This window comes from Schistocerca cancellata, chromosome 10 (genome assembly GCF_023864275.1).
Source record: "Schistocerca cancellata isolate TAMUIC-IGC-003103 chromosome 10, iqSchCanc2.1, whole genome shotgun sequence".
In the NCBI taxonomy this organism is placed as follows: Eukaryota; Metazoa; Arthropoda; class Insecta; order Orthoptera; family Acrididae; genus Schistocerca; species Schistocerca cancellata.
Window position 1 is genome coordinate 115,659,077 of NC_064635.1, and position 21,440 is coordinate 115,680,516.

At 40.3% G+C, this 21,440-nt stretch overlaps 1 protein-coding gene across 1 annotated transcript in view; it reads right to left on the reverse strand.

The window, feature by feature from the left end:
* Positions 1-21,440, reverse strand: part of LOC126106175 (serine/threonine-protein kinase PRP4 homolog) — a 168,689-nt gene that overhangs the window by 39,270 nt on the left and 107,979 nt on the right. Inside the window, exon 15 of the mRNA XM_049912413.1 lies at positions 3,468-3,641. Within this exon, the coding sequence (XP_049768370.1) occupies positions 3,468-3,641 (174 nt within the window). The remainder of the gene's footprint in view (positions 1-3,467; positions 3,642-21,440) is intronic.

The following is a 21,440-nucleotide window of genomic DNA, read 5'->3' on the forward strand; positions in this document are numbered from 1 at the left end:
TCCCATCTGAACTTCAACCAATGCCACTTCAACCACACTTTTCATCTGTGTTTGCATTCAATGTAAATCTAATCTTAGTATCATACTTGCCTAATAATAACAGGGCAGTAATCATTTTGAGTTCTGAACATCATGACAACAACTGCGGCATGGAGTAGTTCAAACCAAATATTATTCCACACTACAATAAAGCCAAAGATTCTGTTGATACAATGCAAAAAATTATAAATGAGTATTCATGCAACAGGATTACCAAGAGATTGCCATTTACTCTTGAACATGACTAATACAGCAGCTGTGAACGCCTACGTTATTTGGAAGACGAAAAATCCCGACTGGAAGGCTTTTGCACATGACAGAAGGAGAAAATTTTTGTTAGATACAGAACAAGAACTTACACAGCCACACGTGAGGTACAGAAAGCAGAAGCTGAATGTAATGCCCACATGGATGACAATGAAGGAACTATTTTTGGTGAAGATTTAACCCTGGTGACACAGCTATCAAATTCAGTGGAACCACTGCAAGGGACTGCCAGTGTTGGACACTTCAAGCTGTGTCCTAGAAAAAAAGACAAGGAGCGTAAAACAAAATGTGGCAAGTGTTATTTTTTTGTGTGCAATGATCATGAAGTTAAGAAAATGGAAAAGTATGAAAAATTGCAGTGATTTGGATTGAAATGAGCATAATTACAAATAAGCACTACATTTGGGGAAAAAGGAAAAAAAATATTTTAGTAAGTTACATAATTTGTTACTAACACACTTGAAGCAAGAGTTTCTTTCATTACATTGTTCTGTAAACAATTATTCTTTCTCCATTACTACGTTTTTGTATGTGATAACTTTTGTTTCTGTATGTGTACTGTGTCCAACAACACATTTTGCTTTGTGGTACCCTCCTTGGTATACTGTGATACTTTTTTAGATTAGTATGCAGAAGGTTCATGATTTAGTAGATAGAATTCCCTACCAGTACTTATCTTGAGGGGATGAAATGTCTAGTACTCATTACTGACACATACAAAAGTAATAAAAGTGGTAAACTTCTTAGCTTTCCGGACTAATAGCTCCTTCCTCAAGACAGAATTGGGGAGTGGGGGTTACTATGTTATTCTCTTGCAATTGTAATAGCATGCTTCTGTGAAATCCCACACAATCATTGGCTGTTATCTGCTAAATGAGCCAATATTTTGTCATAAACAAAAATGAAATGTGCGTTTTCACCTCAAAGTATACACACAGCAAAAATAAACACTGTGATGCATAGCATCTGTACCTTAGGATTTAGAATCCTAGGGAACAAACAATAAACAAGGTGGCTGGACAAAATAATATGACTGACTATCGATGGGATACTATTACCTCGGAAAAATCAATTATTTGCTCACAACGCTTCTGTGCTGCTGAGTAGACTTGGTCACCTAATAGAATTTCATAAGCCTTATGTATCAGCTTTCCTTTCAGTGTAACCACAGGCTACAATGAATAGTGCAATGGAACTGTCCAAAATGTTGTAGAACCTCCACCATCAAATCTGTCCCACAAATACAGGTGTGTGTGGGACATAAGAGGGGCAGAATTGGGGTGTGAGAAATGTTGGTTTTAGGCATCATCACTCTGGCAACGATACCATTAAAGACGAAACACAATTGACACTGGGCAAGCAAGGGGAAGGACACTGGCTGTGTCCTGTTTGCTTACAGTGATTTAAGGGAATAATGGAAAATGCAATTAAGATGACTGGACATTAATGAGAGCCCCATTCCTACAAAAACACAAGTACGCTGGTACCAGGCAGCAGTATGCATATGAAATCAGGTGTGTCTGAAACAGTATTAAACTGCACTGAGGAGGTAGAGTAGCAGAGTACACTCACAAAAAATAAATTATACGAACTGGAACGTAATCCGAATGAGTACACAAAAGGTGATGGAAAGGAGAAACTGTATACAAGAAGATATTATAAAACTTAAAAAGGCTGCTAAAAAACATTAGAAAGTATATCCACTGGGAACTCAAGTACGACAGCAACCAGCTGAGAACCAAATTGGTAGAGATGACTGCAACAGACCCAAATATGGACCAAATGAAGGACAAGTATTGGTATGAACAAGTGTAGAAAAGACTCATACACATACTGCAATGTCCATGGTTTTGAGGAAAGGGATAGGGAAGTTACAAGAGTATTTTGAACAGTGTATCAATTATCCAAGCTTTGGGGTGAAAAAAAAAATCAGTCATCCTCCCATCAATATTGAATAGCAAGATGGCAACCCAAATTCAGTGGACGATGATACGCCACGACAAGATCAAATGGAAAGAATATCACTTTCTTTTTTCTTTTTCCTTATTTTATTTAGTAAATACTGTACTTAAAATATTTTCCTGTGTCTGCAATGAAAGAATTCCAAATTAAGAAATTTTGATATCTTTTTGGACCACTCATTCAAGAAAAATTGACGAAAAGTGCGGACTGGATGTTGTCTAGAGAAAAACTGTACTTAGTAGAAGATTTGATAATGAAATGATGATGTGAAATACAGTCACCCTGATCCAACTCTCTACCTCAGTTTTGTTGATATTCATCTTACAACTTCTTTTCAAAACATTACCCACTCCATTCAACTGAATTCTTTCACTGTATTTCACATTATTAAAATGTCATGGCAAACCTCAAAAAATTTCGTTTTTCTCCACAAACTTTTATTTTCCATTCGAAGTGTTTCCTTGATTTCCTGCACACCTTGCTGAACGCAGAGATAGAACAAGATTGGGGAGAGGCTACAGCCCTGTATCACTCCCTTCTCAGCTACTATATCCTGTTCATGCTCTTTGACTCCAATCTGCTTTCTAAACAACTTGTAGAGAAACTTTTCCTCAATGCATTTTTATCTCTGCTACCTTCACAATTTCAAAGAGAATGTTCCAGTTAATATTGTCAAAAGCTTTCTCTAAATATAAAACTGTTTTATATGCGTAGTAAGCTTTCTTTAACCTATCTCCTAAGATAGGGCATATTGTCAGTATTTCCTCATATGTTCCAACTTTTCTCCAGAATCAAACAGATTCCCCTGAAGGTGGATTCTACCAGTCCCTCCATTCTAATATAAATAACTATTGACAATTTCTTAAAAACTGTTACTTCCTGCCAGAGGTTCAAGGTTACAATTTTGGTACAGCATACAGTTTTGGTCTGCTTGGAAGTATCAAATCTGTACACACTCCAATGCAGAGCGAAAATTCATTCTAGAGACCACAATGATTCCACAGGGTAGGTTGGTAAGATGATGAGCGGACACAAAAGCAGTAGCTTCCTAGCTTTCAAACTAACAGTTCCTCTCTCAGATAAGAGAGATAGGATAAAATACCACACTATGGTTGGAAGGTCACATATGAAATGTACTCTGACCCCTAAACATCGTTACTATGGAGTGAAGTTAATTTTTTTAAATTTTAGTTGTGTACCTTCTGCACTGACTTCCTATTGATGTCACCATTGACCATGTCTCTGCTAGTGCTGTTGACTTTGTATGGTATCGCCAGGTCACTGATGTATGTACTTCTCCTTTCCAAAGCTTCTGGTCCCATGTCAGAATTTGAATATTGTTTAGAGTCATGTCCTGAAGTTGCAGAGGTCTCCTGCAAAGTGGAAAGATCATATCACAAAGCAATTCATAAAACAGTCAGTCTGCTTGTGGTCATATTCTCTATGTTTTCTTTGGTTCTGCTGTCCTCCCATACACAGAAGATTCAGTTCACCTTCCCCTACAATACTGTTGCCACATAATGCTATTAATACAACTTCCAGGCTTGGTTATGCAATTAATTTGACTGTGTTGTATCTTTGTGATTTTAATTAAATGGTTTTATCAAATTTCACACATTTACTGGTTTTTACAGAATAAGTGAAAAAAACTCTTCCACAAGCAAGAAGCAAATATGTATTCTCATCTTGACAATGATACAGAAAGGCTATATTGCTACTCACCACATAGAGGAGACACTGAATTGCATACAGGTAAAATGAAAAAGAATGCTAGACATATTTCAGCTTTGAAACAATGTCATTCTTCAGAAAACTGAAGGTCATTCACACAACAAATCATACACAGATATTCACTGCCTCCAGGTGTTAACGCCTGTCTGTCTTTTTTCATGTTTAAGAATGTGGGTAATGATGGTAGGGCATGGTTAGATGTTAGGATATTCTGGAAAGTGGACACGGGGTGACTTACGGGCGGTTGGGTACAGGAGTACACAGAGTCAGGTAGGGTTTGATATTGGTGTTGGAATGAGTCAGATTGATAGGGTTAGTGGCAAAAAGTGTCTCAACTGCAGGTAATAAGAAAAGAAGAGATGGTGTTTAAGCACAGCATGACTGAATTTTGGTGTGGGACAAATAGAATGTCCTTGGAAAGGAGTGATACTTCTGTGGGACTGAGGCTTTTGGAGAACAGATTCATGACTGTGTTGGGGTCTGTTTAGGTTCTGGGTTTTGTAGGGTGACAGGGGAGAGTTTCTGATGGTGTGATAAACATCGTGGGTCTGAGAGGCAGGGTTTGTTGGCTATGAAGGGTGTGGGGTGGTTTGGTGGAGTTTCCTGTAACGGGGGTGGATAGTGGTAGTACAAGGCAGAAGTATGAAGTGAACAGACTGGACAGTTTTTTTGAGGTGCAGTTGTGCATGCTGCTCTACTTCCCGTAGGGAAAGGGTTTCAATCTAGAACATGGGATGCAGGAATTTAGGACTGAAGAGCAGGAGACTTATGGATGTGGAGCCAGTAGTGCAAGGAGGTTTGGGCCTCGTTTTGCTGGACTTTGTTGGTGGCAGCTATTGACAGCAGAATTTGAACAAACAGAGGTCATTGTGAGTCTTCTACTACTGAAAAAGGACTTTGTCCAAAAAATTGAAATATGAGGGATGGCCACAACGTCTGTACAGTCAAAAATGTGTTTGCCAATCAGGCAAAATTGTCAAGACCATTGAGGCTATCATCCCACTGACACACCAGGTTGAAGATAGTTGTTTGGTAAAACACTGTATCCCGCTGCGTGAAGAAGACTGTAACTGCCTGCTGCACATCCCCGTCCAACAGAAATCGTCGATTCGGCCCATTGAGGCCTTTTTTAAGGGTCCAAAGTGTGATAACCGCATGGGGAGATATCAGGCCTACACAGCAAGTGCTCCAGAGTCTCCTACTATAATTGACGTAAATTCTGCATTACGGCACCTGTGATATGGGGATGTGTGTTATCATGAACCTACAGCACCCCTTGGAACCGTTTCTTAATGATGATTTTTGACAGAGATGCTGCCTCATACAAACAGCATGTTGGACACATTTAGTAATACAGGGTGTCTACGTGGACAAGAAAAAAAAATTCCCGGATTTTTCCCGGATTTCCCGGTCAAAAAACAATTTCACCCGGATGAAATTACGTATAAAGCGGGTGAAAATACACCCGTGTTAAGTAACAGTATGCTTTCCCTCGGAGCTGTAAAACCTATCAGTCCTTTGAATCGTAAAGGTCTTATACCGGCGGAGGACGTACCAGCACTTTAGGAAACGAAATCCAGGAAAAACAATGCGTTTGGAAAGTTGTTTGATGCGAGACAATATGCACAAAGTTTATTTTCGTATTGTGAAAGTATATACACAAATTCCACAAATTACAGCACGGTAGCTTCCGAAACTCTAAAATAGAGATTGCGTTGCACTTTTGTGTTGCACTTTTGTCAGCCAGTCATAGCTCATGTCACGTGATCTCGCTAGCGAATGACAGCAGTTATTCAGAGCACGAGGCCTACGAGAAAGACAGGCCACGGCACGTACGTTATGAAGGTAGGCCGAGCTCGCTCAAATCAGCAAAGTGCGTTTCTACACCGGTTAACTCGTAAGTAGATGTGTATGTAAGAACGAGAATTGCATCGTCTATTAGCATCCACTGTTATTAGTCCTACAATGATAGAAAGTCCGTACTCCTACTACCAGGCTCTAATTTGGCAATTAAAATCGTGCCAAAATGATTATCAGTTGCGTAGAAAAGTCGAGGTGTTCTGGCATGAAGAGGCTTGTGACATTGCGCAGTAACACATTATGCACATTTTTTTGAAGGTCAATTACACTTTTTGCCATCGATTGCATAATTTTTATCTATGAAAGAACAACATTAAGTATGAAAACTAACTTGAAGCTCGGTCTTTTTTTAGTGTGTGTTACACGTTAATTCATATCAAATACAAATGTGCCAGAAAAATTTTAAATACTGGCATAAATGACATCTTCTGGACCCAACATTTTTCAAATGGCTGATCCTCAAAGTGTTACATTTTGAATGAGAGTTATAACGCCCTGTGATTTAAGAAATTCACTGCACATTCTCACACGTAACATAAATCATCTTGCGTGGAAATTTACTTTGTAAGTAACGCATCTCAAGCCACTATTCATAATATTTTCTGGTGATCTGTTAGAAATGCAAAGAATTGTGACGTGACGCACATCGAATGCACATTAGTTGTTACGGACGTACTGCATAATCTTCGACCTAAAGCCTTTGACATTTTTCGGTGTCGGCAAACTGGTCTGTGCATTGTGTGAATTACCCATTTCTATACAACTAAACTTTTATTTTGGTGTTATTCTCTGATTTATGTTTCACTGCTGCCGTATTATTCAGCAGTAGTGGACTAAAGTTCTTTGTCAGCATATCAGATCTTACACGTCAAACCTACAAAACTTTAACTGAAATCTAAAACAATGAAAAATCCCGGAATTCTAAAAAATTCCCGGGTTTTTCCCGGATTTGTCCCAGATGAAAAAATTCCCGGGTTTTTCCCCGATCTCCCGGATGTCCCGGGCCGTATATACCCTGTAATAATGTTGCCATAGTGCACATTTCCAAAAGTTACCACACACATCTGAAAGACACAAATGCCACACTAATCCTTTGCCTACATGCCAGTGCTTACACCCACATCAGAGTCGTGCTACATCACAAATATGTTGCAGGAATGTCGTCAAACAAAAACCTTTTGAGTGTCCCTTATATTTCTAGCATTTTTTAATTGTGCCCGAGTGGGACTCTCACCACCTCTAAGTGGTGAGTAGCAATCTATCCTTTCCACATATTCATTATTCGATCTTTCATTTCCATGGAAAATCCAGGATGGACTGTATCGATATTATGAGAAGGAAAGTTGCTACTCACCATATAGCGAAGATGCTGAGTCGCATATAGGCACAACATAAAAGACTCTCACAATTAAAGCCTTCGTCAACACCTCCCCCCCCCCCTCCACACACACACACACACACACACACACACGACTGCAGTCTCAGACAAATGAAACCACACTGCGAGCAGCAGCACCAGTGCATGATCATGCACTGATGCTGCTGTTCACAGTGTTGTTTCAGTTGCCTGAGACTGCAGTCGTGTGTGTGTGTGTGTGTGTGTGTGTGTATTGTTGACGAAGGCCAACGGCCGATTTGCCAAAAGCTTTAATTGTGAGAGTCTTTTTGTTGTGCCTGTCTGCGACTCAGCATCTCCGCTATATGGTGAGTAGCAAACTTTCCTTCTCATAATATTGTTTGAATTCCATTATGATGGAGAGCTCCCCCTTCTTTGGATTTAGAATCCTATGTGTACAGTGGTTGGACAAAATATGTGAATATCAATCAAAGAAAATGTATGTTACACTTTGGCCACAACAGGATAAATCCATTTAATTCTCGAATGATCTTTGCAGGGCTTTATATGTTCATCTCAAAGTATTATTTCAAGACTAAGATATGGTAGATTAACGGTGCTTTAATTGTTTCTCTAACGTAGGCCACAATGCTTAATAGTATTCAAATCTGAATATTGCAAAGGGGGCAATGGAGGTGGGGGGGGGGGGGGGGGGATAGAGAACCTTTTATTTCACCTTCATGATTCATATTAGAGATGAAGCACAGTCTGATGCTGGGCAACAAAGAAGAAGGAAACTGGTTGTTTCCTTTTGGACGGGGCCATCTCACAACTTGCTTGCATCGATTTAAGGAAATAATGGAAAATGCAGTTAAGGTACCTAAATATTACCTGAACTCCAGTTCTCCCAGACACAAATACATCCCAACCTCAACCTCTGGGCCAAAGATCTATGAAATAGGATGTTCATGAAGCAGTGGAAACCACACTGAACAGGTAGAGAGAGCACACTGAAGTCACTAAACTGCAATTATTCAAACTGGTGTGTAATTTGGATGAGAATATAAAGGAGTGGTGGTTCATGGTGTGGGTTCCTGTAGTCATGTCCTAGTTCATGAACCACGGGCAACGTATGAGTGGCCAAGTAAGTGGTCCCGACAGTCGGGATACCAGTTACTTTGGAATAAGGCTGGGCATCTCAGATATATTCTGAGTCGTGGTCACCTTTGTGCTCATACAGCAAAGATTACCAAATCCGCCGGTTAGTCCCTCAGCCGTTAGGGGTAAAACTCAATGAGACTTGGGGCAAGTAAGGCTAGCAACCTGCTTCCCTGGTACTTTAAATATGATGCTGGCAATAATCAGAGCAAAATGCCTCGGACCTTTGGAGGTGACGGAGTCCCACCTCTAACTGACAAACCAGGGACTCCTAAGATACGACTTGGCAAACAAATGGTAATGAGATGGGGAGCTATTAATATCAATGGGGGCTACTCTGGGAAGAAGGTAGAGCTGGCAGAGGCTGCAAGTAAGATGGGGCTGGACGTTTTAGCTCTTAGTGACATTCGGGTAAGGGGTGAGAAAGAAGAGGAAGTGGGAGAATACAAGGTCTACCTGTCAGGAGTCAAAGCAGGAATAGCACAATGGAGTGTAGGGCTTTACATCAGGAAAGAAATGGAACCCAGCGTAGTTGCAATAAGGTATGTAAACGAACGACTGATGTGGATAGATTTGACAGTGTCTAGCAAGAAAATTAGGATTGTGTCAGTATATTCGCATTGTGAAGGGACAGATCAAGATAAGATGGATAGTTTTTATGAGGCACTCAGTGATGTAGTTGTTAGAGTAAAGGACAAGGGCAGTGTTCTGCTCATGGGTGATTTTAATGCCAGGATTGGAAATTGAACAGAAGGGTATGAAAAGGTTATGGGTAAATTTGGAGAGGATATGGAGGCCAACAGGAACGGGAAACAACTCTTGGATTTCTGTACCAGTATGGGCTTAGTAATCACAAACTCCTTTTTTAAACATAAGAACATTCACCAGTATACTTGGGAAGGCAGGGGAACCAGATCTGTCATTGACTATATAATAACAGATCAGGAATTCAGGAAGGCCGTGAGGGACACACGTGTATTCAGGGGATTCTTTGATGACACTGATCATTATTTAATCTGCAGTGAAATTGGGATTGTGAGGCCGAAAGTGCAGGAGGTCAGGTCCATATGTAGGAGGATAAGAGTGGAGAAACTTCAGGATAAGGAAATCAGGCACAAGTACATAACAGCAATCTCAGAAAGGTACCAGTTAGTTGAATGTAGTCAATTACAGTCATTGGAAAAGGAATGGACAAGGTACAGGGACACAGTACTAGAAGAGGCTAAAGAATGTCTTGGAACAGTAGTGTGTAAAAGTAGGATGAAGCAAACAGCTTGGTGGAATGATACAGTCAAGGCAGCCTGTAAAAGGAAAAAGAAGGCGTATCAAAAATGGTTACATACCAGAACCCAGGTAGACAGAGAAAGTTATGTTGAAGAAAGAAACAAAGCTAAACAGATAATTGCAGCATCCAAGAAGAAATCGTGGGAAGACTTTGGAAACAGGTTGGAGACTATGGGTCAAGCTGCTGGAAAACCATTATGGAGTGTAATTAGCAGTCTTCGAAAGGGAGGTAAGAAGGAAATGACAAGTATTTTGGACAGGTCAGGAAAACTGCTGGTGAATCCTGTGGATGCTTTGGGCAGATGGAGGGAATATTTTGAAGAGTTGCTCAATGTAGGTGAAAATGCGATCAGTAATGTTTCAGATTTCGAGGTAGAATGGGATAGGAATGATGATGGAAATAGGATCACATTAGAGGAAGTGGAAAAAATGGTCAATAGATTGCAGTGCAATAAAGCGGCTGGGGTGGATGAAATTAAGTCGGAGCTCATCAAATACAGTGGAATGTCAGGTCTTAAATGGCTACATAGGATAATTGAAATGGCCTGGGAGTCGGGACAGGTTCCATCAGACTGAACAAAAGCAGTAATCACACCAATCTTTAAACATGGAAACAGGAAAGATTGTAACAACTACAGAGGTATCTCTTTAATCAGCGTTGTGGGTAAAATCTTCGCAGGTATTGTTGAAAGGAAAGTGCGAGTATTAGTTGAGGACCAATTGGATGAAAATCAATGTGGGTTTAGGCCTCTTAGAGGTTGTCAAGACCAGATCTTTAGCTTACGACAAATAATGGAGAAGTGTTATGAGTGGAACAGGGAATTGCATCTATGCTTTACAGATCTAGAAAAGGCATATGACCGGGTTCCTAGGAGGAAGTTATTGTCTGTTCTACAAGATTATGGAATAGGAGGCAAACTTTTGCAAGCAATTAAATGTCTTTACATGGATAGTCAGGCAGCAATTAGAGTTGACGGTAAATTGAGTTCATGGTTCAGAGTAGTTTCAGGGGTAAGACAAGGCTGGAACCTGTCTCCACTGTTGTTCATATTATTTATGGATCATATGTTGAAAACAATAGACTGGCTGGGTGAGATTAAGATATGTGAACACAAAATAAGCAGTCTTGCATATGCGGATGACTTAGTTGTGATGGCAGATTCGATTAAAAGTTTGCAAAGTAATATTTCAGAGCTAGATCAGAAATGTAAGGACTATGGTATGAAGATTAGCATCTCCAAAACGAAAGTAATGTCAGTGGGAAAGAAATATAAACGGATTGAGTGCCAAATAGGAGGAACAAAGTTAGAACAGGTGGACGATTTCAAGTACTTAGGATGCATATTCTCACAGGATGGCAACATAGTGAAAAAACTGGAAGCGAGGTGTAGCAAAGCTAATGCAGTGAGCGCTCAGCTACGATCTACTCTCTTCTGCAAGAAGGAAGTCAGTACCAAGACTAAGTTATCTGTGCACTGTTCAATCTTTCGACCAACTTTGTTGTATGGGAGCGAAAGCTGGGTGGATTCAGGTTACCTTATCAACAAGGTTGAGGTTACGGATATGAAAGTAGTTAGGATGATTGCAGGTACTAGTAGATGGGAACAATGGCAGGAGGGTGTCCACAATGAGGAAATCAAAGAAAAACTGGGAATGAACTCTATAGATGTAGCAGTCAGAGCGAACAGGCTTAGATGGTGGGGTCATGTTACACGCATGGGAGAAGCAAGGGTACCCAAGAGACTCATGGATTCAGCAGTAGAGGGTAGGAGGAGTCGGGGCAGACCGAGGAGAAGGTACCTGGATTCGGTTAAGAATGATTTTGAAGTAATAGGTTTAACATCAGAAGAGGCACCAATGTTAGCACTGAATAGGGGATCATGGAGGAACTGTATAAGGGGGGCTATGCTCCAGACTGAACGCTGAAAGGCATAATCAGTCTTAAATGATGATGATGATGATGATGATGATGATGATGATATAAAGGAGTGATGGGAAAAGAAAAAACATATGCATGTAGATATAAAACTTAAAAAGGTGCCAAGTAACGTCAAAAAAGCATTCCACTGTGAGCTTGAGTCTGATAATGGCCATTTGAGAACCAAAGTAGTGGAAGTGGCTGCCACACACCCAAATAAGGACCACATGAAAGACACACTGTATCATTACAGGGCTGTATAACATTACAGGTCGGGATTGATCTATGATGTCTTGAATATCTTATTTGTATCTGTCAGTTGGTATGGAGAAATTGAGATTTGGGGGATTTATTTATATAATTTTGCGTGATTAAGTCCCGACGCTATGCAAAGTTGTCATTTAGTTACGTGCGATTCGTGATCTGTTATGTGTTACTTTCCGATAATAAATCATATTTTATCTGATTACCGTTAAAATATAGTAATGATATATGTTTGAGATTATTTGGAATAATATTTTAATAACTATATAGAGACGAAAATTTAATAGTCATGGGTGACTGGAATTCGACAGTAGGAAAAGGAAGAGAAGGAAACGTAGTAGGTGAATATGGATTGGTGGGAAGAAATGAAAGAGGAAGCTGCCTCATAGAATTTTGCACAGAGCATAACCTAATCACAGTTCAAGAATCATGAAAGAAGGTTATATACATGGAAGAACCCTGGAGATACTAACAGGTTTCAGATAGATTATATAATGGTAAGACTGAGATTTAGGAACCAGGTTTTAAATTGTAAGACATTTCCAGGGACAGATGTGGACTCTGACCACAACCTATTGGTTATGAACTGTAGATTCAAACTGAAGAAACTGCAAAAAGGTGGGAATATAAGGAGAAGGGACCTGGATAAACTGACTAAACCAGAGGTTGTACAGAGTTTCAGGGAGAGCATAAGGGAACAATTGACAGGAATGGGGGAAAGAAATACAGTAGAAGAAGAATGGGTAGCTTTGAGGAATGAAATAGTGAAGGCAGCAGAGTATCAAGTAGGTAAAAAGAAGAGGGCTAGTAGAAATCCTTGGGTAACAGAAGAGATACTGGATTTAATTGACGAAAAGAGAAAATACAAAAATGCAGTAAGTGAAGCAGGCAAAAAGGAATACAAACATCTCAAAAAGGAGATCGACAGGAAGTGCAAAATGGCTAAGCAGGGATGACTAGAGGACAAATGTAAGGATGTAGAGGCTTATCTCACGAGGGGTGAGATAGATACTGCACACAGGAAAATTAAAGAGACCTTTGGAGAAAAGAGAACCACTTGCATGAATATCAAGAGCTCAGATGGAAACCCAGTTCTAAGCAAAGAAGGGAAAGCAGAAAGGTGGTAGAGGGTCTATCAGGGGCGATGTTCTCGAGGACAATATCATGGAAATGGAAGAGAATGTAGATGAAGATGAAATGGGAGATATGATACTGGGTGAAGAATTTGACAGAGCACTGAAACACCTAAGTCGAAACAAGGGCCCGGGAGTAGACAACATTCCATTAGAACTACTGACAGCCTTGGGAGAGCCAGTCCTGAGAAAACTCTACCGTCTGGTGAGCAAGATGTATGAGACAGGCGAAATTCCCTCAGACTTCAGAAAGAATATAACAATTCCAATCCCAAAGAAAGCAGGTGTTGACAGATGTGAAAATTACTGAACTATCAGTTTAATAAGTCACAGCTGTAAAATACTAACGCGAATTCTTTACAGACGAATGGAAAAACTGGTAGAAGCCGACCTCTGGGAAGATCAGTTTGGATTCCATAGAAATGTTGGAACACATGAGTCAATACTGACCCTACTACTTATCTTAGAAGAAAGATTAAGGGAAGGCAAACCTACGTTTCTAACATTTGTAGACTTAGGGAAATCTTTGATAATTCTGAAGGTGGCAGGGGTAAAATACAGGGAGCGAAAGGCTATCTACAATTTGTACAGAAAGCAGATGGCAGTTATAAGAGTCGAGGGGCATGAAAGGAAAGCAGCGGTTGGGAAGGGAGTGAGACAGGGTTGTAGCCTGTCCCCGATGTTATTCAATCTGTATATTGAGCAAGCAGTAAAGGAAACAAAAGAAAAATTCAGAGTAGGTATTAAAGTCCACGGAGAAGAAATAAAAACTTTGAGGTTCGCCGATGACATTGTAATTCTGTCAGAAACGGCAAAGGACTAGGAAGAGCAGTTGAATGGAATGGACAGTCTTGAAAAGAGGGTATAAGATGAACATCAACAAAAGCAAAACAAGGATAATGGAATGTAGTCGAATTAAGTCGGGTGATGCTGAGGGAATTAGATTAGGATATGAGACACTTAAAGTAGTAAAGGAGTTTTGCTATTTGGGGAGCAAAATAACTGATGATTGTCGAAGTAGAGAGGATATAAAATGTAGACTGGCAATGGCAAGGAAAGCGTTTCTGAAGAAGAGAAATTTGTTAACATCAAGTATTGATTTAAGTGTCAGGAAGTCGTTTCTGAAAGTATTTGTATGGAGTGTAGCCATGTATGGAAGTGAAACATGGACGATAAATAGTTTGGACAAGAAGAGAGTAGAAGCTTTTGAAATGTGGTGCTACAGAATGCTGAAGATTAGATGGGTAGATCACATAACTAATGAGGAGGTATTAAATAGAATTGGGGAGAAGAGGAGTTTGTGGCACAACTTCACTAGAAGAAGGGATCGGTTGGTAGGACATGTTCTGAGACATCAAGGGATCACCAATTTAGAACTGGAGGGCAGCATGGAGGGTAAAAATCGTAGAGGGAGACCAAGAGATGAATACACTAAGCAGATTCAGAAGGATGTAGGCTGCAGTAGGTACTGGGAGATGATGAAGCTTGCACAGGATAGAGTAGCATGGAGAGCTGCATCAAACCAGTCTCAGGACTGAAGATAACAACAACAACAACAACAACAACAACAACAGCATAGATGACGTGACGTCATTCATTAACTTTTGGAGGAGGGGGGGGATTGGGCGTTTATGGATGGTCAGTGTCGGGATCAGTGATTACGATTCCAGAATGCAAGAATCCCAAGTGCAATAATTTGGTGACTTTTGAATCAATGATGAAATATAAATTGAGGGAAGGTGCACACAGTAAGTTGCCTTGGAATAAACTACAGTCAGTAGAAAAAGAACTGGACCTTCTGAAGAGTAATGTGTTAGGTATAGCAGATGATGTATGTGCACAACACTGCAAAAACAATGTATCCGCGTGGACTAGAGAGAAACTGTCAGTTTATAGGCCAAAAATGTACAAGTTAAACAGTTGGTTGCAGCTCAGAAACAGAAAGTAACAAAGATCTGGCTAACCGAATAACACAAGATGGAAATGAGAATATGTTTTACAGCATCACAAAGAGCAAAAGAAAAGAGGCTGAATCTATCCAATTGGCAGAAGTTCTCAGTAACGACACGTGACAATCAATCACTAAATATTACAGCAATTCCAGCAGTATTCTGATACTTTACTTAATTCTAATGGAGATAACACACCTGTGGCTGATTAGTTATGCTATTGTGGCTGTGTAAATGCAGATAGCTTGTACTGTTTGGAAGAAGTGAAAGTGGAATCTAAAATTAAGTACAACACTTCCGATGGATAAGATGAATTCAGAGTGGAAATGCATGTGAAGAGATTGAATTCTAATGCCTGTACTGAATCGTAAGCATAGTTTGGAAACAAAATGCAATACCTAATAACAGGAAGCAAGGAGTTTTGTTTCTACCGTTTTAAAAGGGTTACGGTTATAAATGCACCAAGTAAGAAAGTGAATTCTGTTATCACAAAGACTACAAATCTCTGAGTCCACTGTCCAGTGAAAAAAATAACAAAAACAGCTGAATCTACACAGAGGAACATGAAGATCAACTACCGACACCATTCACGCACAAGAATGCTCTATGACAGTGGTAGTCAATATAGTCGCACCTGCCCTCCAGTGGGCACACCAGCGTCCACAGTGGGTGGTAGGTGGTAGGGATTTTAAAAACATTTTTATTCGGTTTTCATAAATTTTTGACAAAGTATATGGTAAGTAATTATTACTATACACTTTCACTCACTGTAATTCTGCTTTATACATTTTAAAAAGTAAAGTTTATTCCTAGTTTATAAATTACCATCACTGTGAAACAAGTAGGTGGTTAAAAGAGTTGCTACTAGCAGATATACAAAAGTGGGTGGTATGTAAAAAAGGTTGACAATCCCTGGTCTATGAGGAGAAGTGAGAGAAATGTCAAATATTTATAACTGTTTCCTAAATATCAAGAAAATAACTAGACAGCATGCAGGCATGTATAGGAACTAAAGGTGTACGAGCCTACAGATCTTTCCAGAGATGGAGCCAGTGTAACAAAGAAGAATGAATAATGGCTTTTATTTTTATTTACCAGTATCAACCTCTTCCTCACATGTTGCTGGTTGTGTGTGCAACATCCGCTCAATTTGTCAATATGTGTACCAATTCTTTGCAAGGCAGATTGGAGGAGGGAGGGGATATATCACATTTCAAGGCACCACGACAGGTAGTCAAAACCCTGATGGAGGATGTGATTTGGTCCAGTCCAGGGTGGTACTGAGCCAAGAGGGAGGGGTGTGCTCCTTTTTGTCTGCTCACGTGACTGGGTATCTGGGAATCTGTTTCTGCTAACATAACCACTGATAAGCCACAAAGAACTGCCCCTATTGTGACTCATTAGTATCGCCCAGGGCTGGAACACGTCAATCAGGTATTCAACCAGGGTTTTGACTACCTCTTGTCATGCCCAGAAATGAGAAACATCTTTCTCATTATTAGCCTTGCAATGAACTGGTGCCAATTTGAATACAATCAACTTAGGTATTACATTGTATCATTATAAAACCCTAACATGCAATTACAATAGCAATTTGCTGTTGTTCTCTCTCATGATGGTTTTCCCTGTCTTATTTCATTGTCAGGTGGCTACTAATGTGACACTCTAGAATGCCACTGGTAAATCAAAGTAACGATTGCTGTGGATGGCTATGCAGTTGACCATTGCCTGTGCTGCTCACGTAGGTGATCATTAGGCAACAGCAAATTAGCAGGGTAGTTTTTCCTGCAGTGAGTTGTCAATGCTGCAGGACAGTTCTCTTGTACCACTCACTTATACCGTCAAACCCGGGTGAGGTGCCAAGTTGCACAGGAATTAAAACCCGTATTCCACAGTAACTGCAATGACTGAGACATTTTGAAACCTACAAAAGATTTCACAGGTTCTCTCCCCACTACAGGCTTCTACAAACTTCAACGTGAAAGTGCTGAAACGTACGTCGATTAAACCGGTAGATCAACTAGTGCTCACATGTCCCAGCATAAATGCTATGCAAGACTGAAGCAATGCGACAAATCGGCTGCAGCTGACCACCACCTGGAATCTAGTTGATCTATTAATTTTAAAGTACCTCACGTGCTCGCTCAGCAGCCTCGGAAGTAGCAGCAAAAAATAAGACAGACTACTGAAATAATTAAAAGTATTAACAGGGAGGATGGCTACAAGTTACTGACAGCCTAGCTGCCAGTGATCCCAGTCTAGCAGATCATGTCTGTTCACCAGCTGGCAGCTCGACGTACCTGGGTCAAATGCTATAGATGAGCAGCCACCACAGAACTGCCTTGCAATGTCAACATCTTGCTGCAGGAAAACACTACCCCTGCTAATTCACTACTACCTACTAATTATCTGCCAGAGTAGCACAGGCAACAGAGTGCTCCAAAAAGATTAGAATTTGACAGCAACTGCATGGAACCTATTTTACCTAAAGCAACTGCTACGAATGTACTCAAAGTTCATAAGTAGAATTCTATGAGACCGAATGTTTAGTACATTTTTGTAGTGTTAATACGAATGTGAATGATGCAATTTTGAGTCAACATTCTGAAATACATCTTCATTATCATTATTTTCAGGATATTCAACTAGATTTTTGTATGAAATGTTTTATCTCCATAAGTAGATAATGTTAGGTTTTCACTGAAAATAAAAACTTTGAAACAGAAAAATTTAGAACGACCGAGAAAAATCAAACTGAATAGCGACCTAAACAACCAATAAAAACAAGCCAAACAGAAATAAATTTCAAAAAACCCACAGCATTCCCTATACTGCTCAAGACGCTAAATCTGCAATTTAGTTAGTTGGTTGGTTGGTTTGGGGAAGGAGACCAGACAGTGTGGTCATCGGTCTCATCGGATTAGGGAAGGATGGGGAAGTAAGTCGCCCGTGCCCTTTCAGAGGAACCATCCCGGCATTTGCCTGGAGTGATTTAGGGAAATCACGGAAAACCTAAATCAGGCTGGCCGGACGCGGGATTGAACCGTCGTCCTTCTGAATGCGAGTCCAGTGTCTAACCACTGCGCCACCTTGCTCGGTTGCAATTTAGTTAATCACAGCTAATTACTGCTAGAAATGCACATGAATTTTGTACCACATGTGAAGTCAGATTTCAGGAGGGCCATCCTCCTCTATCATCACATCAAAAGATTCTATGCTCTTCGTCTCTAATCTGTTTATCATCCATCTTTCACTTCTGTATAACGCAACATTCCAGACAAATACTTCAGGAGGTGCTTCCTAACACTAACATTTATACTTGATGATAAATTTCTCTCTTTCACAAATGCTTTCCTCATTACTGACAATCTCCATTCTATATCCTTAGTTACTTTGCTACCCAAATAGCAAAACATGTCTACTACTTTTAATGTTACGTTTTCTAATGGTAATACTGTGAGCACACCCTCCCACTGATTCAACTACATTCTATTGTCCTTGTTTTACTTTCATCGACTTCTTTTCAAGACATTATCTATTCCAGCCAACTGATCATCATCATCTCTCTCTGACAGAAGCAGACCTCAAAAAATTTATTCTTCTCCCTGAGCTCTATAACTCTCTTGGTTTCCTTCACAGCTTGCTCAATGTACAGACTAAATAACAACAGGGACAGGTTACAACCCTGTCTCACTCCATTTTCAGCCGCTGCTTCCCTTTCATGCCTCTCGACTCTTATAACTGGCATCTGGTTTCTGTACAAGTTGTAGATAAACTTTCACTCACTTCCTTTTATTTCTGCTACCTTCACAAATTTCTCACAGTATGCTCCAGTCAATATAACCAAAAGCTTTCTCTAAATATACAAATCCTATAAATGTGTAGTTACATTTCTTTACCCTATCTTCTAAGATACACTATGTGATCAAAAGTATCCGTACACCTGGCTGAAAATGACTTACAAGTTCTTGGCGCCATCCACTGGTAATGCTAGAATTCAATATGCTATTGGCCCACCCTTAGTCTTGATGACAGCTTCCACAACGTTCAGTCATGTGCTGGAAGGTTTCTTGGGGAATGGCAGCCCATTCTTCATGGAGTGCTGCACTGAGCAGAGGTATCAATATCATGCCTGGCACGATGTCGGCATTCCAAAACATCCCAAAGTTGCCAAAGGTGTTCTGTAGGATTCAGGTCAGGACTCTGTGCAGGCCAGTCCATTATAGGGATGTTATCGTCGTGCAACCACTCCACCACAGGCCGTGCTTTATGAACAGGTGGTCGATCATGCTGAAAGATGCAACCGTCATCTCCGAATTGCTCTTCACCAGTGGGAAGCAAGAAGGTGCTTAAAACAATGATGTAGCCCTGTGCTGTGATAGTGCCAAGCAAAACAACATCGGGTGCAAGCCCCTTCCACAAAAAACACGATCAGACCATAACACCACAGCCTGCAAATTTTACTGTTGGCACTACACACGCTGGCAGATGACATTCACTGGGCATTCACCATACCCACACCCTGCCATCTGATTGCCACATAGTGTACAACTATTCGTCACTCCACACAATGTTTTTCCACTGTCCAATCGTCCAATGTTTACGCTCCTTACACCAAGAGAGGCGATGTTTGGCATTTACCGATGTGACATGTTTCATATGAGCAGCTGCTCGACTATGAAATCCAGGTTTTGTCACCTCCCGCTTAACTGTCATAGTACTTGCAGTGGATCCTGATGCAGTTTGGAATTTCTATGTGGTTGTCTGTATAGATGTCTGCCTATTATACATTACGACCCTCTTCAACTGTCGGTGGTCTCTGTCAGTCAATAGACGAGGTCGGCCTGTGCGCTTTTGTGCTGTACGTGTCCCTTCACGTTTCCACTTCACTATCACATCAGAAACAGTGGACCTAGGGATGTTTAGTAGCATCTCATGTACAGACGTATGACACAAGTGACACCCAATCACTTGACCACATTCGAAATCCGTGAGTTTCATGGAGCACCCCAATCTGTTCTCTCACTATGTCTAATGACTACTGACATCGCTGATATGGAGTACCTAGCAGTAGATGGCAGCACAATGCACCTATATGAAAAATATATGTTTTTGGGGGTGTCTGGATACTTTTTATCACATAGTGGAAGTTGTACGGTCAGTATTTCCTTGTATGTTCCTACTTTTCTCCACAATCCAAACTGATTTCCTCATAGGCAGATCCTAACAATCTCTCCATTCTTCTGAAAACAGCTATTGGCAGTATTTTGCAACCATTACTTTTTTACTGACAGTTCAGTAACAGCAAGACCTGTAACCTCCAGTTTTCTTTGGACTTAAGAGTAATTACATTCTTTTGAAAGTCTGAAAGTATTTTACCAGTCTTGTATATCTTGCACAGCAGGCATAACGTTATTTTCATAGTATATCCCCCTAAGGATCTAACTGACTGTTAGTGAATGCTGTCTACTACAGGTGCATTCTTTCAACTTAAAAAGTGCACTGTCAAATCATTCTATCATATCTCCCATATTGTCCTCATCTGCTTCCAGTTCTCTTTCTACAATATTGTCTTCACGATTATTTGCCTTGCACACTCGCTCTATATATTCCTTCCACATTTCTGCTTTCCCTTCTTCGCTTAGATTACATTTGCCATCCAAGCTGTTGAAATTCATACAGCAGCTTCTCTTTTTTTCAGATTTCTTTACTTTCACTATGAGTGGCTACTGATTGTTCTGAACTGTCCTTAATACAATCAAGTGTCATCTAAAACACTACTGAAATTACGAACAAAAGAAAAACTTATAAGCATATGTTAGCCGGAAGAAATACAAAAGAAAACAAAAATCACACAACACAAGCAATGGACTATGCCAGATTTTGGTTAGACATGTTGTAGTTGTTGTGGTCTTCAGTCCTGAGACTGGTTTGATGCAGCTCTCCATGCTACTCTATCCTGTGCAAGCTTCATCATCTCCCAGTACCTACAGCAGCCTACATCCTTCTGAATCTGCTTAATGTACCCATCTCTTGGTCTCCTCTACGATTTTTACCCTCCATGCTGCCCTCCAGTTCTAAATTGGTGATCCCTTGATGTCTCAGAACATGTCCTACCAACCGATCCCTTCTTCTAGTGAAGTTGTGCCACAAACTCCTCTTCTCCCCAATTCTATTTAATACCTCCTCGTTAGTTATGTGATCTACCCATCTAATCTTCAGCATTCTTCTGTAGCACCACATTTCAAAAGCTTCTATTCTCTTCTTGTCTAAACTATTTATTGTCCATGTTTCACTTCCATACATAGCTACACTCCATACAAATACTTTCAGAAACGACTTCATAACACTTAAATCAATACTTGATGTTAACAAATTTCTCTTCTTCAGAAACACTTTCCTTGCCATTGCCAGTCTACATTTTATATCCTCTCGACTTCGACCATCATCAGTTATTTTGCTCCCCAAATAGCAAAACTCCTTTACTACTTTAAGTGTCTCATTTCCTAGTCTAATTCCCTCAGCATCACCCGACTTAA